General features: G+C 39.6%; 1 protein-coding gene and 1 long non-coding RNA gene across 6 annotated transcripts in view; one reads left to right on the top strand and one right to left on the bottom strand.

The window, feature by feature from the left end:
• LOC147842502 (uncharacterized) overlaps positions 1 to 20,868 on the bottom strand; it is a 97,180-nt gene that overhangs the window by 41,007 nt on the left and 35,305 nt on the right. The window lies entirely within an intron of this gene.
• The window catches only part of cltcl1 (clathrin, heavy chain-like 1), a 112,507-nt gene that overhangs the window by 69,749 nt on the left and 21,890 nt on the right, over positions 1 to 20,868 (top strand). For 2 of the 5 annotated variants that reach the window (XM_087264073.2, XM_087264072.2), the window contains exons 18-25: positions 1,554 to 1,676; positions 4,458 to 4,603; positions 4,925 to 5,108; positions 8,520 to 8,712; positions 11,531 to 11,688; positions 12,978 to 13,142; positions 20,336 to 20,443; positions 20,540 to 20,707. In XM_087264073.2, coding sequence (XP_087120199.1) covers positions 1,554 to 1,676; positions 4,458 to 4,603; positions 4,925 to 5,108; positions 8,520 to 8,712; positions 11,531 to 11,688; positions 12,978 to 13,142; positions 20,336 to 20,443; positions 20,540 to 20,707 — 1,245 coding nt within the window. Of the gene's footprint in view, positions 1 to 1,553; positions 1,677 to 4,457; positions 4,604 to 4,924; positions 5,109 to 8,519; positions 8,713 to 11,530; positions 12,594 to 12,977; positions 13,143 to 20,335; positions 20,444 to 20,539; positions 20,708 to 20,868 lie in introns of all 5 variants that reach the window. The other 3 variants (XR_015497382.2, XR_015497381.2, XR_015497380.2) reach the window with 3 other exon arrangements.

The following is a 20,868-nucleotide window of genomic DNA, read 5'->3' as shown; positions in this document are numbered from 1 at the left end:
TACTTTCACTTTCACTCTCTTGGATAGGGAAACGTGTTGTACGCACAGATATGCATTAGCCTATACATAATTAATTTAGTTTGTTAAGCACAAAAATTTGTTTCTAAACTATTTCTAAATTCAGTTCTGATTTCCAGCAAACGAATAAATCAACAATAATGATGAAGTGAGCTCAAAAAATTGAGTTATATACTAATACACATGCTGCGACCCATATTGTCCAAAACCTGACAGGTGGGCAAATCTAAGCTTGTTTTTAATAAAAACTAATATAAATATGCATATAATAAATAATACTGCTAATAATATTCTATGATCCTTCACAGATGAAGGAGAGGAGACACTTCAATAATCACACACGTTATTATCATTAGCTCAAGAAGTTTGTTTTATCAATTATAGACACGATCAAGAGCTCAAAACAAAAAAAAACTAATCGCACTTTTAGACCGCCTTGTAAAACAACAACAGGACACGGCAGATTTTGTTCTTCTTGGCTTTGTGTGTCTGTACAGTACATCAAGACAACGACAAGGTTTGTTTGAGCTTAGGTCATCTATGGCTCATTATTATGTGCATATAGAAATATGGTGTAATGTCTCGCCTTTGTATTTTAACGTGGTGGTTCCTTTGTTTTCATTCTGGCTAGCTCCACATGAGCTTGTGATGTATCTCTGTAACCAATCAGCGTTCAGCTGCTTGTGTAGCTCCACCTTTTGGTACCCTTTCTCATGTTTGGTGCCCTTTTGAAAGGGTGCCAAAAAAGTGGTACATTACAGTTCGCATAAAAGCGTACCGAACCGTATCGTACCATAGCGTACCACAATACTCAGTGGAAACGGGGCATTAGGCTCTGACACGCACGTGGGAATGGTGGGCGGGAAGATTCAGCTCATTTGCATTAAGGCACAGGCTTCTAAACAGCTTCAAAGTGAAAACAGCTCAAATGTCCAATACACACAAACAAATAATCTGATTGGTGTTTTGAGCTGAAACTTTACAGACACATTCTGGATTTGAAATCTTGAAAAATGAGTAAAATAGGTGCCTTTTAAAACCTGTTTAACGCATTTAAATTTTTAAATACATTTTTATTTACTTTTTACTATTTGTAATTGGTTTCTTTTGTTCTTGTTCCTGTAAAGCAATTTGAATTACCATTGTGTATGAAATGTGCTTTTAAAATAAACTTGCCTTGCCTGTCATCGTGGCGAAGAAATAACATATTAGTTATTATTCTTTTCTTTTTCTTTTTTATTATTATTTTTCTTTTACTTTCTTTTATTTATTTAGTATTTTTTGATGTTATGTCATGTTTTTGGATGTTGTGTAAATTATGTTTTGTCTTGTGTTGTTATTATGTGGTTGTGATTAATTGTGGGACCCCCTTGGGGTTCATCTTAATGAATAAATATTAATATCAATAAGTTAAATATTAAAACTATTATGTTTTAAATAGTGTTGTTTGTCTGTTGGTTTCATGACCATTTAATGCCTAATGACCTGCAGTGTTCATACTAGCTTCAGTTTTGATATGAATTGTCTTTGTGTAGGTGTGCAACGAGAACTCATTGTTTAAAAGTGAGTCGCGGTATCTGGTGCGGCGGAAGGATCCGGATCTGTGGGCTCGTGTTCTGGAGGAGACGAACCCCTACAGACGACCACTGATCGACCAGGCAAGAGTCTCTCTCAGACATCACGCAACAGCTGATTATTGATTGTTATAGGTGCAGAATGTAGACACCTAATTGTTGAACCTAGGTATTGTTACCCAGGTGTACATTTTTAGGATCTGCGAAATACAGGCCTGGGGCTACGTCTGCTTGAGGATTTGCTTTCACAAATCCACTAGAGGGCGCAGTGTATATTTTTGACAATTTCAAATTCATTACTGGGGCATGCTTTCTCATACCTGCCAATTCTCAAAAACCCACCAGAGGACAGCTTGTACATTTCTGCCAATCTCAAATACGTCGCTGAGCCACATTTGCTTACCATACTTACCATTCTTTACACACAAGATGCACCCAGACGAATCTCAGTGCAGATATTTTCGGTTTGCCAAATATGTAGCCCTAGGCACACATCCTCAATAGCCACATTTCCACTGTCGGGCCAGTGCGAGCCAGGGCTTGTATCGCCCGGGAGGTTGAGCAGTGAGGCCAAAATCATGTCACGTTTTCACTGTCAGGCTAGTAGCTCGCAGAGCGTCACGCAAACCCCGCCCCCAGAACATCCCCCTAATCAAACGCCACACAACTTGCCCACTTCAGCGGGAATCAAGCAGGTAAAGCACACCATCGCATCAACACCAAACCATTAAAATGAACACAACCGACACAAACATATGACACGCTACTCTACAGCAGTACATATCTATTTGCACAGTCCTGTGTGTTTCCATTCATTATATTTGTTCACTCACCGACCGGCTGTTGGCATCGTGCATCGAGTGGTCTCGCCACTAACGGAGGCAGAGCACCAGCGCAGTGAACACACCATCCATAATATAAAACCACAGAAAGTCTCCAGTAAAAACTCGGTATGAAATGTATTTTATAGCATCCTCTTTTTAATAGACGTCATCAAACATTCAGCCCAAATGCTCAGGAGAGACCTAAAACATGTTAATTTTTCTCTTGGCTATATGACATTCATTAGGTAATTCCTCTTTATTTGAAGATGTTGCATATTATTCTGTGATCTTAAGTAAAGTGTTAAGTGTTTCAGCACATAAGAGCAAGTAATAAATTATAGCCTATATTTCGTTGAGTTCAGCAGCTATTCACTAATAAAGCTCTACATTTAAAATTTCATAGTTAAATTTTACGACCTACAAAAGCATAAACACTAGTTTGAGGACACAGAACACATTGTGTATTTGCAGTTTTCCCCAATGCGTTTGTAAAGCGACGCTGCGCTGGACTGAGTGACAGAAAAGACGGTCGTTTCTGCTTTCACTCACCCAAAAATCCTCTGTTTGCACGATTTGATTAACATCATCATATTTAAATACTTTATAAATAACATTTTAATCATTTTAAAGTTTATTGTTTTTAGAAAATTTCTAAAATCTATTTTCAGAGAGGCTTTAGTAAATTGAAAGTTTAATATGGCTTTAAAATGGTTTAATTTATGTATTGTTTATACCTACATCGTTTGTTTTACATTGGTTTATTTATTTATTTGTAATTCTTTAAATTATTTCAATATAGCTGCTATTTTATCTAGATATAACACTATTGATTTGAGCCTACAAATGTGGACACGTAGTTTGTAGAGCTTTATGTCTTTCTGTTGTGTTCATATTGTGTATTATCTCCAATATAAATCAAAAAGACAGAAGCCGCGTGGCATCAACAGATCTGTAAAGCATCTCACACACATACAGGCATCTAACGTGCACGTATGGTGCAAACACACCTTTTAAACTTGACAAAAGTTCTCGACAACCTTTACTGGCTGCTGTGTCTTTAATATGGTGTAAACATTATTATGCGCTATTGAAACATCAAGGAGGACACAGCAAAGAAAAATAAATTTTTAAAGATTTAAAAAATTTATTTTTTATTTAAAAATTTTTATTTATTTTTTTATTTATTTAAATTCACAGCAAAGTAACTTTATTATTTTATGCAACAGCCTTGTCTTCTTTCCCTTATTTATTTATTTGTTTGTCGCATGTACTTGTGTGCGATCGGAAAACTAGTGTAATGACGGCTTGCCATCTTTATCAGACTCAGGCAAAGTCCGCCTCTCCTTTCACTCCGCCCCGAAGCCCCAGCTGGCCCTCTTTGACCCAAGGTTTTCGGCAAGCCAAAAAAGTCCGGCCACTGTGCCTTGAGAAAGCCCCGCTTTGGCCTGATCAGGCCCTGGAAGTGACAGTGGAAATGCGACTGGCCTTAGCTCGCTCGCTTTAGGCACGATAGTGTAAATGCGCCTGTTGAGCCTGTGTTGTTGTTTTTTAACCCAGCCCTCCCAATTGATTGACAACACAAACAGGAGTGAGTGACTATCAAGCCTAAACTGCTCAGCTAATGTTTTATGCTGTCTTATTTATATTATTCGGTTATTAAAAACCTCCCCATGTGGATTCTTACAACTCTGAATCAGCGTCTCATTTCGGAAGCTGCATTTTTGGCAGTGCCTGCATAAATTAATGCATCCTTTTAGACTGAAATGAAATCCGCAGTGTTTTCCACCAAGGCAACCCAGAGTGCTGAAATATAATTGGTTAAACTGGCAGTGGGCGGGGTTACGCAGATCAAAACAAGGACAGATATTCCGACACAGAACTCAAAGAGGAGTATCAGACTTCAGCGTTGTTTTCCAGATAAACAAATATGTTCACTTGGCGTGTTTCCCAAATATTTGCAAACATATTATGGTATTTTTATGATTTTGAAGAGTCAAACATATACATACAGCAATTTTAATGCTGAATATTGTGTGTGTAGGTGGTTCAGACAGCTCTGCCGGAGACGCAGGACCCAGAAGAGGTGTCGGTGACGGTGAAGGCCTTCATGACGGCTGATCTGCCTAATGAACTCATAGAGCTGCTGGAGAAAATCGTCCTGGAGAATTCAATATTCAGTGAACACAGGTAATTAGTTAGTGCCTTAGTTAAGTCTTTATTAATCCCAAAGGAAAATTCATGTCTCAGCAGAGCTCACCACAAAATAAAGGAGTAAATAAATACTATAAAAATATGGTGACAGTGTTTTAGTAGTTAGCACTGTCACCTCACAGCAAGAAGGTCACTGGTTCGAGTCCCAGCTGGGTCAGTTGGCGTTTCAGTGTGTAGTTTGCATGTTCTCCCCATGTTGGTGTGGGTTTCCTCCGGGTGCTCCGGTTTCCCCCACAGTCCTAGCAAATGCGCTATAGAGGAATTGAATGAACTTAATTGGCCTTCTCTATGCCTCAGAAACCTGCAGAACCTGCTGATCCTAACAGCCATTAAAGCGGACCGAACGCGGGTGATGGAGTTTATCAATCAGCTGGATAATTATGATGCTCCGGACATCGCCAACATCGCCATCAGCAATGAACTCTATGAGGAAGCTTTCTCCATCTTCAAGAAGTTTGACGTCAACACATCTGCCATACAGGTACTCCAGTACAGACACACACACACACACACACACAAGGACTTGTATACATGGTTTACAGGGACACTCCTTAAACCCAGACCCTTAAACCCAACCCTCGCAGCAAACCTGTGGCAACATTTAAATGTCAAAGTATGATTTTTAAGCTACTTAAATTACAGGGACACCAATTAACCACCTTAATAGAGTACAACTAGGTCATACCCATGCTATTATACAACTTTGCGTCCTTGTAGACCAATTAAACTTGCAAACCCTCCTTAGGTCATATTCTTGTCATTATACAATGTAAACCACATAAACCTGTGTGTCCCTGTAAACCACATCAACCTGTACATACACAGATGCAAAAACTATCTCACAAACGTGCACACACACACAAACAAACTTGTATACATGGTTTACAGGGACACTCCATATGCGTAGAGTATCTTATACTGTAAAAAACAATTATTATATAGACATTCGCCTAAATCCAACCCTCACAGTAAACCTGTGGCTACATTTAAATATCAAAGACTTTAAGTATGATTTTTAAGCTAATTAAATTGCAGGGACACCAATTAACCACATTAATAGAGTACAACTGTGTCATACCCATGTCATTATACAAGTTTGTGTCCCCATAAACCACATAAACTTGTAAACCTGACTTAGGCATAATGTGTTTTATACTGTAAAAAAACGATTATTGTATGGCTGTACCCCAAAAACCAACCCTCATAGGAAACGTGGACAATTTTGAATATCCAAAGACCTTGTTAATATCATTTTTAAGCAATTTGAATTATAAGGACGCCTACTAACCACCTTAATACAGTACAATTATGTCATACCCTTGTCATTATACAACGTTGTGTTCCTGTAAACCACATAAACCTGCACAAACACACACACACAAACTTGCATGCATGATTTACAGGGACACTCCATAGGCGTAATGTATTTTATACTGTAAAAGCCACTTATTATATGGCCCTAATCCTAAACCCAACCCTCATAGAAAGTATGTGGATGATGAATATCAAAAGACTTTGTTAATGTAACGCCGGGGAGTGACACTGACAACAGAAGGTAGGATCCAATGTGCAGGTTTATTCACAGTCAGGCAAGCAGTGGTCAATACGGGAGCAAACAGGTGTGTGAGGACAATCCAGAATCATAGTCAATTTAACAAGCAAGAGGTCGAAAGGCAGGCGGCTCACAAGGAAAACTAAACAAACAAGGCTAGGTTCAAAACACAGAGAAACAAGACCAGGATAACTCGTTGTAATGTCACCTTACAGATAAACAAGACTCGGCAAACTGAAGGAGTGAATGTGTGGCTTAAATAGTGTGTGTAAATCAGTCTCTGAAAGTCCTCAGGTGTGAATGTAAATCAAGCTAAATGAGAAAGCAGGTGTGTGGGCGAAGAGCATGTATGAAGTTGTAGTCCAGGAAAAGTGTAGTTCTAAGTGTGTGTGTGTGTTTACCAGCGACATCTGGTGGTTGTTCGCTGGTGAACATGACAGTTAAAATGATTTTTAAGCAGTTTGAATTACAGGGACACCAATTAACCACTTTAATAGGGTACAACTAGGTCATATTCCTACCATTATACAATGCAAACCACACAAACCTGTGTGTCTCTGTAAACCACATAAACCTGTACATACACAGATGCAAAAACTCTCTCACACACTCGCACACACATATACACACACACAAACTTGTATAGATGGTTTACAGGGACACTCTATGGGCATAGTGTATTTTATACTGTAAAAAACACTTAATATATAGCCTTTTACCTAAACCCAACCCTCACAGTAAACCTGTGGCAACATTTAAATATCAAAGACTTTAAGTATGATTTTTAAGCTAATTAAATTGCAGGGACACCATTTAACCACCTTAATAAAGTACAACTAGGTCATACCCATGTCTTGAAACAACTTTGTGTCCCCATAAACCACATAAACTTGTAAACACTGTAAAAACCGATTATTGTATGGCTCTACCCCAAATCCAACCCTCATAGGAAACGTGGACAATTTTGAATATCCAAAGACCTTGTTAATATCATTTTTAAGCAATTTGAATTATAATGATGCCTATTAACCACCTTAACACAGTACAATTAAGTCATGCCCATGTCATTATACAACATTGTGTTCCTGTATGCCACATAAACCTGTACACACACCGGCACAAACACACACACACAAACTTGCATGCATGATTTACAGGGACACTCCATAGGCGTAATGTATTTTATACTGTAAAAGCCACTTATTATATGGCCCTAATCCTAAACCCAACCCTCATAGAAAGTATGTGGATGATGAATATCAAAAGACTTTGTTAAAATGATTTTTAAGCAGTTTGAATTACAGGGACACCAATTAACCACTTTAATAGAGTACAATTTGGTCATATTCCTATCATTATACAATGCAAACCACACAAACCTGTGTGTCTCTGTAAACCACATAAACCTGTACACACACAGATGCAAAAAACTCTCTCACACACGCGCACACACATACACACACATGCACACACACACAAACTTGTATAGATGGTTTACAGGGACACTCTATGGGCATAGTGTATTTTATACTGTAAAAAACACTTAATATATAGCCTTTTACCTAAACCCAACCCTCACAGTAAACCTGTGGCAACATTTAAATATCAAAGACTTTAAGTATGATTTTTAAGCTAATTAAATTGCAGGGACACCATTTTACCACCTTAATAAAGTACAACTAGGTCATACCCATGTCTTGATACAACTTTGTGTCCCCATAAACCACATAAACACTGTAAACACTGTAAAAAATGTTTGTATGGCTGTACCCCAAATCCAACCCTCATAGGAAACGTGGACAATTTTGAATATCCAAAGACCTTGTTAATATCATTTTTAAGCAATTTGAATTATAAGGACGCCTATTAACCACCTTAACACAGTACAATTAAGTCATACCCTTGTCATTTTACAATGCTGTAAACCACATAAACCTGTATGTGCCGGTAAACCACATGAACCTGTACATACACAGATGCAAAAACTCTCACACACATACACACACACACACAAACTTATATACATGGTTTACAGGGACACTCTATGAGCATAGTGTATTGTATACTGTTAAAAACACTTATTATACAGCCCTTCGCCTAAACCCAACCCTCACAGTAAATCTGTGGCAACATTTAAATATCAAAAGACTTCTTTAAGTATAAATAAGCAAATTAATTAAAAGGGACACCAGTTAACCACCATAATAGAGTACAACTTAGTCATACCCATGTCAACTTTGTGTCCTTGTAAACCACATAAATTTGTTCACACACACATTGGCTTTGCAAGTTTTTTTTAACTTTGTGTAGCTTTAATGAATGTTTTGACTGATTTCGCAGGTTCTGATTGAGCACATTGGTAATCTGGACCGGGCGTATGAGTTTGCGGAGCGCTGTGGGGACGGGTGTGTGTGGAGTCAGCTGGCTCAGGCGCAGCTCCACAGAGGACTGGTGAAGGAGGCCATCGACTCCTACATTAAAGCTGGAGAACCGTCTGCATACATGGAGGTGGTGGACGCTGCCAACAAAAGTGGTGAGAGATCAGTCTTTCTAAAATGACCTTAATGTACACATGAAATCAAAACTAACCATGTTGATTTTGTTAGCTCGCATTGCTAGTTTTGTGGTGAACAATTCATCTGTGCATGTCATGAAGAAAAAAATCTGAAAAATAAAATCCCTTGTAATCTAAAATTTAAAGATGCACTTCCTGTTTGTTTCCAGTCTGACGTATTGTCAGTTTTTACTGCGCTATTATGAAACTAAAATCCTTCAAAATGTAATACTAAATGTAAAATAAAAAAATCAATTGCGTGTAAAAACATTTACTTTGCAAAAGCGAAAACCAAATGCAGAACTAGCAACAATGTGGTCACGTACGAAAAGATAATGAGGTGAAACCCACATTAAAATGCGTTTACCATTACATAACACAGAACTGAAACCTGAATTCAAAGCTTTCCTGATTGCAAACTAAATCAGTTTTCTCCTCATATTTGAATGTTGTCTGTGCTGGAGGTCTGCATTCTCGACCAGATTTCTGCGGCGCGGGAATAAATTTCTGAATAAATCACGGGAGCGGTCGGTAACGGGTTTAATTTGGGACGGGAGCGAGCTGTCTAGCAATATCACTCCCGACTCCCGAGCGAGCACGCGTATGTATGTGTGTAAATGAATGAGTGTGTGTATGTGTGCGCACGCGCGAATGAGAGGTGTGTGTGTGTGTGTGTGTGTGTGTGTGTGTGTGTGTGTGTGTGTGTGTGTGTGTGTGTGCGCGCGAATGAGAGAGAGAGAGATTTGCCTGTGTGTGTGCTTGGTGCTTGTGTGTGTGTTAGTGCGCGCGCGAATAAGAGAGAGAGAGCTTTGTCTGTATTTGTGTGCTTGGTGCTGTGTGTGTGTGTGTTTATACAGACAGCTGGTTATAGGCTGTCTGGACTGTAAAGTTGGGTGATTTTCGGTTTTGTTCTCCACCCCGCTCTTTAGCGGGATCAGGCGCAGCGGGTAGAAAACGGGGCGGGGCGGGCAGCGGGACAACAAATGCTGAATGTAAGTGGGAGCGGTCGGGTTCGAGCTAAAACCTGGCGGGAGCGGGATTCAAAATTTAGTCCCGCGCAGATGTCTAGTCTGTGCCTATGGTCTTTTCCCCTTTTTGTTTCCACATTTTGCTTGTTTTATTTGTGTATACAGGGTGGGCCATTTATATGGATACACCTTAATAAAATGGGAATGGTTGGTGATATTAACGTCCTGTTTGTGGCACATTAGTATATGTGAGGGGGCAAACTTCTCAACATGGGTGGTGACCATGGTGGCCATTTTGAAGTCGGCCATCTTGGATCCAACTTTTGTTTTTTCAATAGGAAGAGGGTCATGTGACACATCAAACTTTTTGGGAATTTTACAAGAAAAACAATGGTGTGCTTGGTTTTAACATAACTTTATTCTTTCATGAGTTATTTACAAGTTTCTGACCACTTATACAGTGTGTTTAATGTGCTGCCATTGTGTTGGATTGTCAGTGCAGCCCTCTTCTCCCACTCTTCACACACTGATAGCAACAATGCAGGCGAAATGCAGCACAGGCGTCCAGTATCTGTAGTTTCAGGTGCTGCACATCTTGTATCTTCACACCATAGACAATTGCCTTCAGATAACCCCAAAGATAAAAGTCTAAGGGGGTCAGATCGGGAGACCTTGGGGGCCATTCAACTGGCCCACGACGACCAATCCAGTTTCAGGAAACTATTCATCTGGGAATGCTCGGACCTGACACCTATAATGTGGTGTGGTGCACCATCTTGCTGGAGGAACTCAGGGAACATGCCAGCTTCAGTGCATAAAGAGGGAAACACATCATCATGGAGCAGTTTCAAATATCCAGCAGCATTGAGGTTTCCATTGATGAAGAATGGCCACACTATCTTTGTTGTCTATGGAGTGAAGATACAAGATGTGCAGCACCTGAAACTACGGATACTGGACGCCTGTGCTGGCATTTCTCCTGTGGTGTTGCTATCAGTGTGTGAAGAGTGGGAGAAGAGGGTTGCACTGACAATCCAACACAATGGCAGCACATTAAACACACTGTATAAGTGGTCAGAAACTTGTAAATAACTCATGAAAGAATAAAGTTATGTTAAAACCAAGCACATCATTGTTTTCCTTGTGAAATTCCCAATAAGTTTGATGTGTCACATGACCCTCTTCCTATTGAAAAAACAACAGTTTAATCCAAGATGGCCGACTTCAAAATGGCCACCATGGTCACCACCCATCTTGAAAAGTTTGCCCCCTCACATATAATAATGTGCCACAAACAGGACGCTAATTTCACCAACCATTCCCATTTTATTAAGGTGTATCCATATAAATGGCCCACCCTGGGTATAAATATATACGTGTTTTATAAATATGTTTGTAGTTTTGTCTATGTACACTGTATTTATTAAGATTTGTATAGCTATGCCCATTTTAGTACTCTTTTATATTAGCTTTGTTCATTGTATAATTGTTTTTAGGGAGACCATAACCATGCCATAATTTGTATTGTCTTTTGGTTAATTCTGGTGCATTTACGGCAATGTTAATTAATGTACACCTGCCCTGCCAAATAAAGCAATAAATAAATAAATTACACACTGCAAAAAAATAGTTTTTCTTACTTACAGTTTTTGTCTTGTTTTAAGTCCAAATATCCAAATCAAGATGCATTTTCTAGACAGGTAAACGGAGCTTTTTCTTAAAACAAGCTAAATAATCTGCCAATAGTGTAAGTAAAATAATGTTGTTTTTACTTTAAAAAAATATATTTTTCTTACCACATTGGGATTTTTTATTTTGTGTTTCAACAGGTAACTGGGAGGATCTGGTAAAGTTTCTTCAGATGGCGAGAAAGAAAGCCCAAGAGTCGTATGTGGAGACGGAGCTCATATTTGCTCTGGCTAAAACAAACCGTCTGACAGAACTGGAGGATTTCATCAACGGTCCAAACAACGCTCACATACAGCAAGTGTGTAAACTAGGGATGCAGCAGCAAAATAGCCTTAAAGGTCCTGTGAAGTGCTTTGAAATGTGCAGTTTTATTCAGTGTTTGACGTAATCTGAGGGTGTACTCACACTATGCTATCCGAACCATGCCCAGGCGTGTTTCCCGGTTCGTTTGAGAAGTGTGAGTGCTCTGAATCAGGCTCTGGCACTGTTCTCTTGGCCGGCCTTGACCCGGTTGGAAGAAGTGTGCCAGAGCTTGGTTCACTTGGGGTTTGGCACAGTGTGCTTGTAGTGTGAGTGTAAAGTGCGCCTGAGCCCGAAACTGAAGGCGAGACGTGACTTTTACAGGACTGTTTCACATAGATTTATTAATCATTCTGACTGTTCAATAAACGCAAACTGTCGTAGATTATTAAAGACGCAAACCCCTCACTGCACAACAGCTGCACCTTCAGCAAACCTCCTAATACCTGCAGTACGAGGGCTTTATGGTTGTTTATGAGCGTCAGAAGTGGCTGATTTGTTTGGCGAAATATTTGACTGCTTCATGAGTTCACACTTGCATTTGATTAAGAATAAGGCGTATTTGGCGTGCTGTCCGGGGAGAGGCCCCTGTGCTTGGGGAGACACCCCAAATCGAGTTATTCCCCTTATCAGAAAACAGAGGAGTTGGGATTCGAGCGAAGTATCTAGCCCAGCCCCAGAACTCCCTCCCGGGAATATAATGCTTAAGAGGTGAGGTGACGGGGTGGTGGAGGGATGCTAAAGTCGTGAGATGCTGCAGGTAAGACAGCTGATTTGATAATAGCATAATTGTCAATGACGTATTCGATACGGAAACTTCTGCGCATGCTCCCCCCGAAATTTGTTTACAAAACATCACATATCAAACCACTAAAGCGATATAACTAATAGGGTAGCACGGTTGCTCCGTGGTTAGCACTGTTGTCTCACAGCAAGAAGGTTGCTGGTTCGAGTCCCAGCTGGGTCAGTTGGCGTTTGTGTGGAGTTTGCATGTTCTCCTCCTGTTGGCGTGGGTTTCCTCTGAGTGCTCCGGTTTCTCACACAGTCTAAAGACATATGGTATAGGTAAATTGAATAGGCTAAATTGGCCGTAGTGTATGTGTGTGTATGGGTGTTTCCCATTACTGGGATGCAGCTAGAAGGGCATTCGCTATGTAAAACATATGCTGGAATAGTTGGTGGTTCAGTCTGCTGTGGCGACCCCTAATAAATAAGGGACTGAACCGAATGAATGAATATGTTCTGATTAATGTTTGTATTCAGTGTGATGTGTTTCTCTCTGTGTAGGTTGGTGAGCGGTGTTATGAAGACTGTATGTTTGAAGCCGCTCGTCTGCTTTTTAATAACGTGTCTAATTTCGCTCGTCTGGCGTCAACGCTCGTTCATCTGGGAGAGTTTCAGGCGGCGGTCGACAGCGCACGCAAGGCCAGCTGCACACGCACATGGAAAGAGGTGGGAATTCAGTGCAAACTGATTTAATTTTATTCTGTGATTCATGATTGTATTTTTTCTGTTTATTTCTGCTTTTAAATGCATTATGGGAGCTTGATCTTTCTTCATCTTTAACCTTAAAAAAATCCAAAAAGGGACTTTTATGAACATTTGTAATAGTTTGCATTGCTTTATAGTCTGGGTTGGTGTTGTCAGTTACACTACAAACACCTTGTAATCAACTGCCAGTACATTCTCTGTTATTTTACAGGCTTCTTTCTCTGGATATTATTTAGTAACATTTTAATTTGATGCTCCATTTGAGTATCAGTAGACTGTCTACTTAATATCTGCTGAAACTGCTCCTTCAACAGACATTTAACTGACTATAAGAAACTTTGCAAATACATGTCAACTTACACTAACCTTAACCTAACAGTACTTATAATCTAATGAGAATGAGTTGGCATGTAGATGCAGTGTAACTTAATTCAACAAATGGGCCATCAAAATAAAGTGTAACCATATTATTTCTTACATATTATTGTTACGACTTTCAAGTTTGGCTCTGGGGGTTAAAAAAGGTATGATTTGATGTGATTAAATTTTGTGGCAAAATATCAAAACAACAACCAAAATACAGCAAAAATAAGTGAATGTATTTACAAAAGTGAAAAGAAGTCAAACAGCAAAAATATATACAAGATCTCACAAAAGCAAATAAATCCATCAATGTATATTATGGATGGGGAAACGAGAATTAAGTGGCGCCAAATAAAAGAAAACAATATAACAAAAACCCCAAAACTAGCTGGCATTACTCTTTAAACTATCTAATAGAAAATAAACAAAACATCTTCAGCGTTTGCACGCTATAACTGAGCAACCCTTCTTACCAAAACTACAGAGAAAACTTACAGCGGGTGGCGCTCACTTCTAAACTGGTGTGTTTAGACAGTGGAGTTACCTGCGTGATGCGAGCTGTATGTCACGTGACATCTAAGGCCCCGTTTACACTAGTGCATTTAAAACGGCGTTGTAGAATGAAAACGATCCGCGTCCACACTCGCGTTTTACCCAGCGTTTCTGAACTGCTCTCCGTCCACACCAAAACGCTGAAAACGCACATCACGTGACCACACACACACTCTCGGGCAAGCGCTCCAGCATTTCTACCCAGATGAGAGCTCTGCTTGTCGGACTGCTCATCAAGCATCTCCCGCTGGATCTAATCTCACTATATTTGCTAAACGTGATATTTCATTCATGTTGTTGTCTTTATCTAACGACATAGGCCAATTCCCTGACTTTGGTCATTGGAATCTATTAAGTTACTTGTTCACGGGTAACATGTTTTGGTTAAGCGCAAAGATAAGTTAATGATTAATCCAGGTACATTGACTGATCGCTTGCTTTTATTTCCTACAATGTATACACTTATTGTATGTTATACTTTTATAATTATCGATTATTAAAACTGATATTCAGCAAAAGAGAGGGTGCGTTTCGTATTTTCACTGAAATTGAAAGGAGGCAGTTGTTATAGGCTCCGTTTTGTTATAAATATCCACACAGTGAAGATGACGCTCATATATGCAGCACGGCGCCTCAACATTTCTGCTGTCTGTTAAGTTGCTAATATTAAAAAGAAAATAGGCAGTTCCTTAAATCATGTTTACATTTTATTGTTGAGAAAGTGAAACAACGTAGCCAAGGTGATGTGAATGAAGTTATAAAGTACACTGTTCCCTTTAAAGATTTACCCGTGTCCTCGGTATGTTTTCCATATCAAACTGAGAAGGGGGAGACTGCAGCCTTGATCAAACTTGCGAAGTCTTAACTTACAAGAAGAGGATGCGAGACTGAACTGTGTGTGTTAGGCTACTTAATATTGAGGAAAAGCCCCAATCAGAGAGGCGAACGTTTGCAGCCCCGCCTCCGTTTTCAGATGTCTCCGTCTTTCCCCATCCACACTGAGACGGAGCAGCAGCGTTTTAGAATGAAAACGGCCTTTCCAGCGTTTTCAAAAAGCTCCGTTTTCGGCGCTCGAGAACTCTGGCGTAGTGTGGACGGATGGCGTAACCGTAGCAAAACTTATGCGTTTTCAAACTAAAACGCACTAGTGTAAACAGGGCCTAAACTCCTCGATTCCCAGGGGAGGGCTGACACCAGAGATCAGGAAAATGTCACATACACACATACAAGATGGTAACAGCGACCAACAGCATACACACACAAGCAAAATATACAATTCAATTCAATTCAATTCAGCTTTATTTGTATAGCGCTTTTACAATGTAGATTGTGTCAAAGCAGCTTCACATAAATGCTCATAGTAACTGGAACAGTGTGGTTCAGGTTTTAGTGTTTAAGTTCAGTTCAGTTCCGTTTAGCTCAGTTCAGTGTGATTTAATCATTACTGAGAGTTCAAACACTGAAGAGCAAATTCATCGATGCACAGCTCTACCAATCCTGAACCATGCGAGGCAGTGGCGACAGCGGAGAGGGAAAAAAAACTTCACCTGATGGGAGTGAAGAAAAAAAACCTTGAGGGAACCAGACTCAGTTCAGCATGACCATTTTAATTTCTCCACTGGCCAAAAGTCTTGTGCAGAGCTTCATTCGCCGTGGTTGAAGCCATGTACATATGACTGTAACAATTATACAGTGTTGGGCAAGCTACTTGACAAATGTAGTGAGCTAAGCTATTAGCTACTCTACTTAAAATGTAGCTTAACTACACTAAAAGCTACCCCCTGGGAAATGTAGCAAGCTAAGCTAAAAGCTACATGGCAAAAGTAGCTTAGCTACATCTAAGTTATTTTTGCAATTTTTATTTTTAAATCGAAGCAACTTAAATCCAAGTCAATCATATGAGATCAATAAACCTGTCAATGAAGCATATGAGGCATAATAGTTCAGTTCAGTTATTTACTGTAAATAATATGCTGTACTAAACAGAAACACATTTTAGTATATAACAGCTAAAACTAAAAATCCAATAAAAACAGGTGTCGCACATTTAAATTACTATAGTCATTTATAGTAAAGGGAAATATATATATATATATATATATATATATATATATATTTGTAATAAGCATTATAGTGTTATATATACTAAAGTATTTTTATTTTTTGAGCACAGCATCAGAAATGTATTTAAAAAGTTATTGCATCTTAACGTACTTCTCGAGGTATGGTCAAAAGGAATCCTGCTTCAGAAATAACTTCTCTCCCTCAGTCATCTTTCCATCAAGCAAGTTTCACCAGAGGTGGCAGTAATGCACCAAAATGTTTGTTGTCGAACACCATAAAACAGGAAGAAGTACGGAACCCCGGAAGGGACGTAGTGGGGGAGAAAAAAAATGGGTGGGTGAAAAAAAAATAATGGGTGAAAGAAAAAAATGGGTGGGAGGAAAATATATATTTCTAAGTTTTTTGCGTTCTCTCGCAAAGTTTTGCGTTCCCTCGCAAAGATGTTTTGCGTTATCTCGCAGAGATGTTTTGCGTTCCCTCGATGTTTTGCGTTCCCTCGCAAAGATGTTTTGCGTTCCCTCGCAAAACTGTTTCTCCACAAACACTTCCTGTTCACTTCACTCACGTAAACCCTCCCGTTTTTGCTGAAATTCTCCCGTATTTTACCATTCTACCCCACTTTCTTTACATTACTGTGCGTATGCTACCTATGAACCAGTGAATGCATGTATAAGCGCTGACTGACAGACGCGCTTCGTACAATAAACTGATCCCAGATCAGCGTCTGTACATGCCATTTACAGAGGAGCGGGTGTATGTTTAAACAGACAAATACACTGAATAATATGAAACATCTCCGTCCTGCATGTTTTATTTTAAACAGCTTATTTTCTCTTAAATGAGCACAAACAGTTTCTAAAGTAATGGACTGCTTTCATTATAGATCTGTGCATTCTTACAGAGACACCCCTGTTATCAAACTAAACAAAACATGAGATTCATTTGCTGCGCACTTGTTTGATAACAGAAGTGTCCCTTTAAATGGCGCGTACAGACGCTGATCTGGGATCAGTTTTTATTGTATGGAGCGCGTCTGTTAGTCAGCGCTTATACATGCATTCACTGGTTCAAAGGTTGCAAAGTGAAAGGCGACAATCAGCGCACAGTAATGTAAAGAAAGTGGGATAGAATGGTAAAATATGGGAGAATTTCAGCAAAAACGGGAGGGTTTACGTGAGTGAAGTGAACAGGAAGTGTTTGTGGAGAAACAGTTTTGCGAGAGAACGCAAAACATCTTTGCGAGGGAACGCAAAACATCTTTGCGAAGGAACGCAAAACATCTTTGCGAGGGAACGCAAAACATCTTTGCGAGATAACGCAAAACATCTTTGCGAGGGAACGCAAAACATCTTTGCGAGGGAACGCAAAACATCTTTGCGAGAGAACGCAAAAACTTAGAAATATATATTTTCCTCCCACCCATTTTTTTCTTTCAACCATTATTTTTTTTTCACCCAGCCAATTTTTTTCTCCTCCACTACGTCCCTTCCGGGGTTCCGTAAAGAAGAAATCATCTTCTCCCCATCATATGGATTTACTTTCTTCGGCTAGACACCGGCCTCACAGCTCAGTGAATGTCAGTGCCGTCACTTATTGAACCGCGATTGGTAAATGTAGCTACTGCGCTACTTGACTAATAAAATAGCTTCGCTACTGAAAAACGATTTGATTTAGAAAGTAGCGACGCTAACCCCACGCTACTGAGAAATGTAGCTAAGTAAGTAGCATCACTACTTGTAGCGACGCTATTGCCCAACACTGCAATTATATTATTTCAAACTACTAAAATGTCAATAAAAGTCACTATGTTAAACTGTAGAGTAGAATCAGCATAAAAAGTGGACAGAGCAGAGATCAACATCCCATTCACAACCTCAAATAAATGGAAAACACTTGTAAATCACAAAATATGGAAACTTTTACAGTGTATTATTATAATTTACATTGTATACGGTGTATATGCTGAGCACAGTATATAGATATATAATATAGTTGTAATGTGAAGTGATGCTCAAGGCCAGCGTGTCCATATAGGCAACCTAGGTAGTCGCCTAGGGTAGCAGAATAGTGAGGATGGCAAACGCACTCCCCAACGCCCCCCTACCGCCCACCCCCACGGTCCTCACACTCATCCGCGACAAACCCCTCCCCCCCTGGTCCCCACTATCATCCCGCGACAATGCAACCCCGACGGTGCTCACTTTCATCCTGTGATAACCCACCTCCTGGCGGTCTTCACCTCATAAACCGATCACTTTTATTTTCACTTTCGACTTGAGGGCGGCATGATAATCCTTTGCCTAGAGCGGCAGTCAGGCAAGCAATGGTCAATACAGGAACAAACTAATGTATACAGGCAATCCAGAGTCGTGGTTGATGAACAGGCAAATGGTCAGTGTAGGCAGCAGACATCGTAAACAAATAAATAAGGATGGCTGACGTGAAACTGACGTTTCGACACAGTGTCGAGATCCCGAAGCGCAAGTGATTCGAAACACTGCACCAAAGCATGATCCGAAACACCCAGGTCACGTGACTAAAGTGTTTCGAAACACTTGGTCACGTGACTAAAGCGATTCAAAGCATTGATCATTTCAGAGGCGTTTCAAGACCCGAAGAATCTGCATTTGACTGGCATGATCAAGGACGTAACCGTGTCTTGTATGGCTTAGTGGACCGTGCGTGTGCACAACAGATCTGTGTTACAAATTTGTTTTGGGTTCGAATCCCGACTAGTCCAAATACTACAAAATCATGATTTTATATATTTTAATCATGTTACTGTTTTATGGTGTAGTCTAGATAGGATACAGCTACGGATATGCCATCGATATAGCATCATTTTTGTAACACTGTAAAACAATAATTCATATTTTTACAGTACTGTGATGGGTTTAGGTTTTGGATAGACGTTAATAAAATACAATGGGAAATTTAATTAATAATATAAATAATTATTGTTAACTTCTGGCCACAACTGTATCTGATCTAGCAACAACCCTGTTTTATGAACAAAACAATACAAATTTATTTACAAGGTGTTTATTCGTATGTCAGAGCAATGTTGAAACAAAACGATACAATAACAAAGCATTACCAACTGCTATTGAAGCATTTCAAAATAATTGTTTCAGTATGGATTCGAACCCATTATTCCCGCATGGTGTTCACGGACTCTAACCGCTCGTATAAACCACTTGCAGATTCAGGGCTGCAAAGTGGGGTTTCATACCCTAATTTGCTCAACTGTTCTTTGCTGAAGCTGTTTCAGTGAAATACAATTAAAATGACCACTAGGTGTCGCCGTAGAGTGGTGTTTCGAAACGTTTCGAAGCTTCGACACATTTGCTTCGATAGTTTCAGTGTTACACGAAGCCTCGCTTTGCCCACCACTACAAATAAACAAGGGTCAAAAACATGGCAAGGAAAACGTGTCGTAATGTTCACAATCAGTTCAACAAGACTCAACATAGATATGTGTGTGTGTATGTGTGTAAGTGCTCTCTTTATAGTCCATGTAATTAGTTCATGAGTGGCTTCAGCTGTGAGTGTTTGCAATCAGACAGGATCTAGGCCAGATGTGTGAGGGATGCATGACTGGATCTTGTAGTTCTTTTGCTGGCAGATTTGTAGTTCATTAGCGACCGGTGTGTTTACCAACAATCTGCACAGGCTGGATCACTGGTGATCGTGACAAAAGTTTATATATATATGAAGTATATTTCACTCAACAAAATATCTCTGCACTGCAAAAAAGGCTTTTCTTATATGGAGTTTTTGTCTAGTTTCCAAATATCTAACAATTCTGAAATCAAGAAGCATTTTCTAGACAAGTGAACATTTTTCAGAAATGATATTTACAAAGTGAGTTTTTCTTTATATCTTGCAAAATAATATACCAATAGGGTAAGAAAAATAATATTATATTAAAACTAAAACAAGATTATTTTGCTTACTCCACAGAGACAATTTCTTTATTTATCACACACATTTTGTTGAAAAAATGGCAGTCTGTGCAAATTTACAAACTGCAAATCAGATCTTTTTCAAAAACCAATGCTTTTTAAATATGTTTGATGCACTTTGTCATGCACAAAACCCATTTGCAGTTTCCAACAATTTTCCTTTGCTCACTGAAATCTTAAACGAGACTTAAAACATGTCTCTGTCTTCAGGTCTGTTTTGCATGTGTGGATGGAGAGGAGTTCAGACTGGCGCAGATCTCAGGCCTCCACATCGTCACTCATGCAGATGAACTGGAGGAGCTCATTAACTATTACCTGGTAAACAGCCTTCATCATCATCATCATCATAATCATCATCTCAGTCTGTGTTTGAGGTCTGGGCATGTTTTTTGATGTCTGCTCTCTGGCTCTAAGGATCGTGGGTATTTCGAGGAGCTGATTGTCCTTTTAGAAGCAGCTCTGGGTTTGGAGCGAGCGCATATGGGCATGTTCACTGAACTCGCCATACTGTACTCCAAATACAAACCCCAGAGGATGAGGGAACATCTGGAGCTCTTCTGGTCCCGCGTCAACATCCCGAAGGTGCATCTCTTTAACCTTAGTGTGCTGTTGGGGATGTTTTTATCCACTTTGGGGTGATTTTGAGGCTTAATTTTGAGGCACAACTTTCTCTGTGTTTCAGCAAATGGACTGATTTTTGATGACAGATCTTATTTTGACACATATTTTGGGAAAATGCTTTG

The sequence above is a fragment of the Danio rerio genome, chromosome 8 (assembly GCF_052040795.2).
Source record: "Danio rerio strain M-AB ecotype USA chromosome 8, GRCz13ab, whole genome shotgun sequence".
NCBI classification, from domain to species: domain Eukaryota; kingdom Metazoa; phylum Chordata; class Actinopteri; order Cypriniformes; family Danionidae; genus Danio; species Danio rerio.
Note: the sequence above shows the minus strand (reverse complement) of the source record. Positions and strands in the feature narration are given on the sequence as shown.